This window comes from Myotis davidii, unplaced genomic scaffold, assembly GCF_000327345.1.
Source record: "Myotis davidii unplaced genomic scaffold, ASM32734v1 scaffold762, whole genome shotgun sequence".
Taxonomy (NCBI): Eukaryota; Metazoa; Chordata; class Mammalia; order Chiroptera; family Vespertilionidae; genus Myotis; species Myotis davidii.
In genome coordinates, this window is record NW_006293699.1 from 489,405 (window position 1) to 492,545 (window position 3,141).

The 3,141-nt window shown below is 61.6% G+C and overlaps 1 protein-coding gene across 1 annotated transcript in view; it reads right to left on the minus strand.

Moving 5' to 3' along the window:
• Window positions 1-518: 518 nt before the first annotated feature.
• Window positions 519-3,141, minus strand: part of CRYGN (crystallin gamma N) — a gene marked incomplete at its 5' end in the record, with an annotated part of 5,562 nt that continues 2,939 nt past the window's right edge. The window contains 3 exon segments of the mRNA XM_006779335.1: window positions 519-696; window positions 1,441-1,496; window positions 1,498-1,590. Coding sequence (XP_006779398.1) covers window positions 519-696; window positions 1,441-1,496; window positions 1,498-1,590 — 327 coding nt within the window.

The window sequence follows — 3,141 nt, forward strand, 5'->3', positions numbered from 1 at the left end:
AGTGTCCCTGGGGGTCAGCCCATCCTTTCAGGGGGCCGGTGGCCATGTAAACCCGAGGCCAAGAGGAGAGCACGGGGGTCACCGTGTCCCTGAGTCAGAGAGAGGCACAGCCTGGAGGAGCCTCAGGCCCTCCCGTCACTTCTCCATCCCTGTCCCTGTGTCATCACTTCCTCCCTCCTGGTGTCCCCTAACTGGGAGGGGGTGCCCAGGGGCCGGAGAAGCACCCTGGCCTGTCCTGGCTCCCGGGGAGCTTGCTCTGGGGCCTAGGCAATCACTCCACTCAGGCCTGGGCTCCCCTGTGAAATGAAAGGGTCCCTTCCAGCCCTCATGTCCCCCTGTGGCTGCCTCCCAGTGCCCTCCCCGCCCTCTCGGGCCCCTGGGCCTCCCTGGGAGTCCGCCAGCCCCCCGTCCAGTGCTCTCATGTCAGGAAGGACAGAGACATCATTCAGGCCGCTCACTCTCCACTTTGATGACTTTTATTCCCCGTGGTCCCCAGGCCACACGGTGGCTGGAAGGGACTACCCCTGTCCTGGCTGCTCCTGGGCCTGGCCCGACAGTGGCGGCCCAGTTAGAGGTGGACAGCCCTTTGGAGGGACTGGGCACAAGTACTGGGGGCCTCCCAGCCGGAGAAGCTGTGCCCCCCCCCCCGCCCCCAGGTGTGTGCCTTGGTAGTTGGGCTCCGGGTCCAGGACCCACCTAGGGCAGGAGGGGTGGCAGGTCAGGCGAGAGGATGCTGAGCATCACAGGGCCACCCAGAGGCCCAGCACCCACTTCCTCCCCTGCACATTCTGGGGAAGCATGGGGGTCCCCAGGGCCCTGGCTCAGAATGGGGGCAATTACTACCCCAGGGACATCCCCTCCAGTGGGAAGCCTGTGTGAGGACCTGGCCTCCAGATGCCTCGGAACCCCAGGGGCCCCTGCTCCCTCCCAGCAGAGCCCTGGCTGCAGCTGCCACAGCTCCAGGCCCCTGGGCAGCTCTAGCAACCCTGAGAGCAAGAGCAGAGACCACAGACAAGGGCGTGGACTAGTCTGCGAGCTCCTTGGAGGTTCCAGCCCTGGGCGGGGCAGGAGAGAACACGCCCCTCCCTCCATCACCTCCCTTCCGGCTGCAGCTGCAGGTAAAGGGCCCCCAGGTCATTAGGAAGGTTCCCTGGCTCGGAAAAGCCAAAGAGCAGTCCATGCGGTCAGTCTAGTCACAGTGACCTGCCATGTGCTTCCTGCCTCCCGTCCTTGGTGACGCCTGAGGGACGGCGGCCTCGGGGCCAAGGCTGCGGCCAGGCCAGGGCGATGTGTGCCTGGGCCAAGGGAGGCAGCTGAGCGGGGAAGAGGGCCTCTGGGGCCGGGGACAAGCTGCCCACTTGCCAGGGTCTGACCCACCCCAAAGACCCCACACCTGCCTGGTAAGACCCAGCGACTGGGGGCCGTGCCATCTGCACTCACACTCCATCCCCCGACACTGCGGTGGCACTGACACGGATCTTCGCTCAGCCCTGACTCCGGTTCCGCAGGAGGACAGTCCTCCTGGAGCTCCAGGCACTGGCCCGAGAAGGTGCAGCCCTGGAAGACTTCTAGGCGGAAGTGCTCCCTGAGCTGCGGGCCCACGTGGGCGGAGGGAAGAAAGAGGTCAACAGTGCTGCGTCCCTCCCGGGAACAGAAGACCGAGTGCGTGTCACTGGGGCAGTGGGCAGCACACACACTTCGCCCAGCACTCCCCTTGTTCACGTGCAGGAGGTGTGGTTGGGTGAAAGGGCTCTGTTACTTTAAAAAGCTGCAGAGCCCCTGAGCAGGCCCAAGCTCCTCTGTCTCCAACCAGAGGTGCAGAGCAGGCCAGCCTGCCCGGGTCAGTGGCTGCTCCCACCAGGCCCCGGGGCGCTGGGCTCCCTCCTGTGCTGGGGCTGGGGGACTCCTGCCCAGCCACAGGGCATTCCTCTCCCCTCTCCCCATCCCCTCCCCACTCCAGGCCACAGGCGTGGCGCAAGCTTTTAAATGATAACATTTTACAAACTATAATAGAACCTTTTGTTAAAACATGAAGCCAAAGTCTAAAGCAAACGCAGAGATCTCCTTGCCGAATGCCTGCTGCGTCCCTGAGACGAGGACAAAGATCTCCCTCCAAGAACCCCCGTGTTTCCGAAGGACAGAGGTGGGCCAGCGCCCAGCTGGCCATGTTGGGGGCTGGGTCTGCGGCACAGCTGGCCCGGAGGGCAGCTCTTAGGAGAAGATCATTCGAAAGATACCTAAGATGTTTCTCATACAAATCGCATTATACAAGATCCGGGCCAGCCATGTACATTCCTTTATGTCGGTGGCCTGGTGGTAACCCTGAGAAATTGCTCTCACAATGTCAGCTGCCAGAGCCCAGCTGGTTTTGCAAGCCTGTTGAAAAGAGAGGGTATGCCCTGGCCGGGTTGGCTCAGTGGATAGAGCATGGGCCTGCAGACTGAAGGGTCCCGAGTTCCATTCCAGTCAAGGGCACATGCCTGGGTTGCAGGCTCGATCCCCAGTAGTGGGCGTGCAGGAGGCAGTCAATCAATGATTCTCTCTCATTGATGTTTCTATCTCTCTCCCTCTCCCTTCCTCTCTGAAATCAATAAAAATATATTTAAAAACTAGAGGCCCAGTGATGGATTTGTGCACATTGAAAGGAAATTAATTAGAAGGTGGCTGGTGGGGCGAGACTGGGCGAAATGGGCCGGACACACTCTGGAGCCAACTTTACTTGGTCCCTCCCCAACTGGCCGCACCTGGGGCAGCACAGTGGCTTGAAGGGTGTCTGCGGAGGGAGCAGGTCCCTCCAGCAGGTGGGATCCCTTGGCCTGGCTGGCGGGGATCGGGCTAAAACCGGTAGTCCAACATCCCTCGAGGGGTCCCAGAGGGCACTGTGCAAAGTTGCTGTTGCTCGGCAGCTCCTGCGTTTGCACATTGAAAGGAAATTAATTAGAAGGTGGCTGGTGGGGTGGGACTGGGCGAAATGGGCTGGACACACTCTGGAGCCAACTTTTCTTGGTCCCTCCCCAACTGGCCGCACCTGGGGCAGCACAGTGGCTTGAAGGGTGTCTGCGGAGGGAGCAGGTCCCTCCAGCATGTGGGATCCCTTGGCCTGGCTGGCGGGGATCGGGCTAAAACCGGTAGTCCAACATC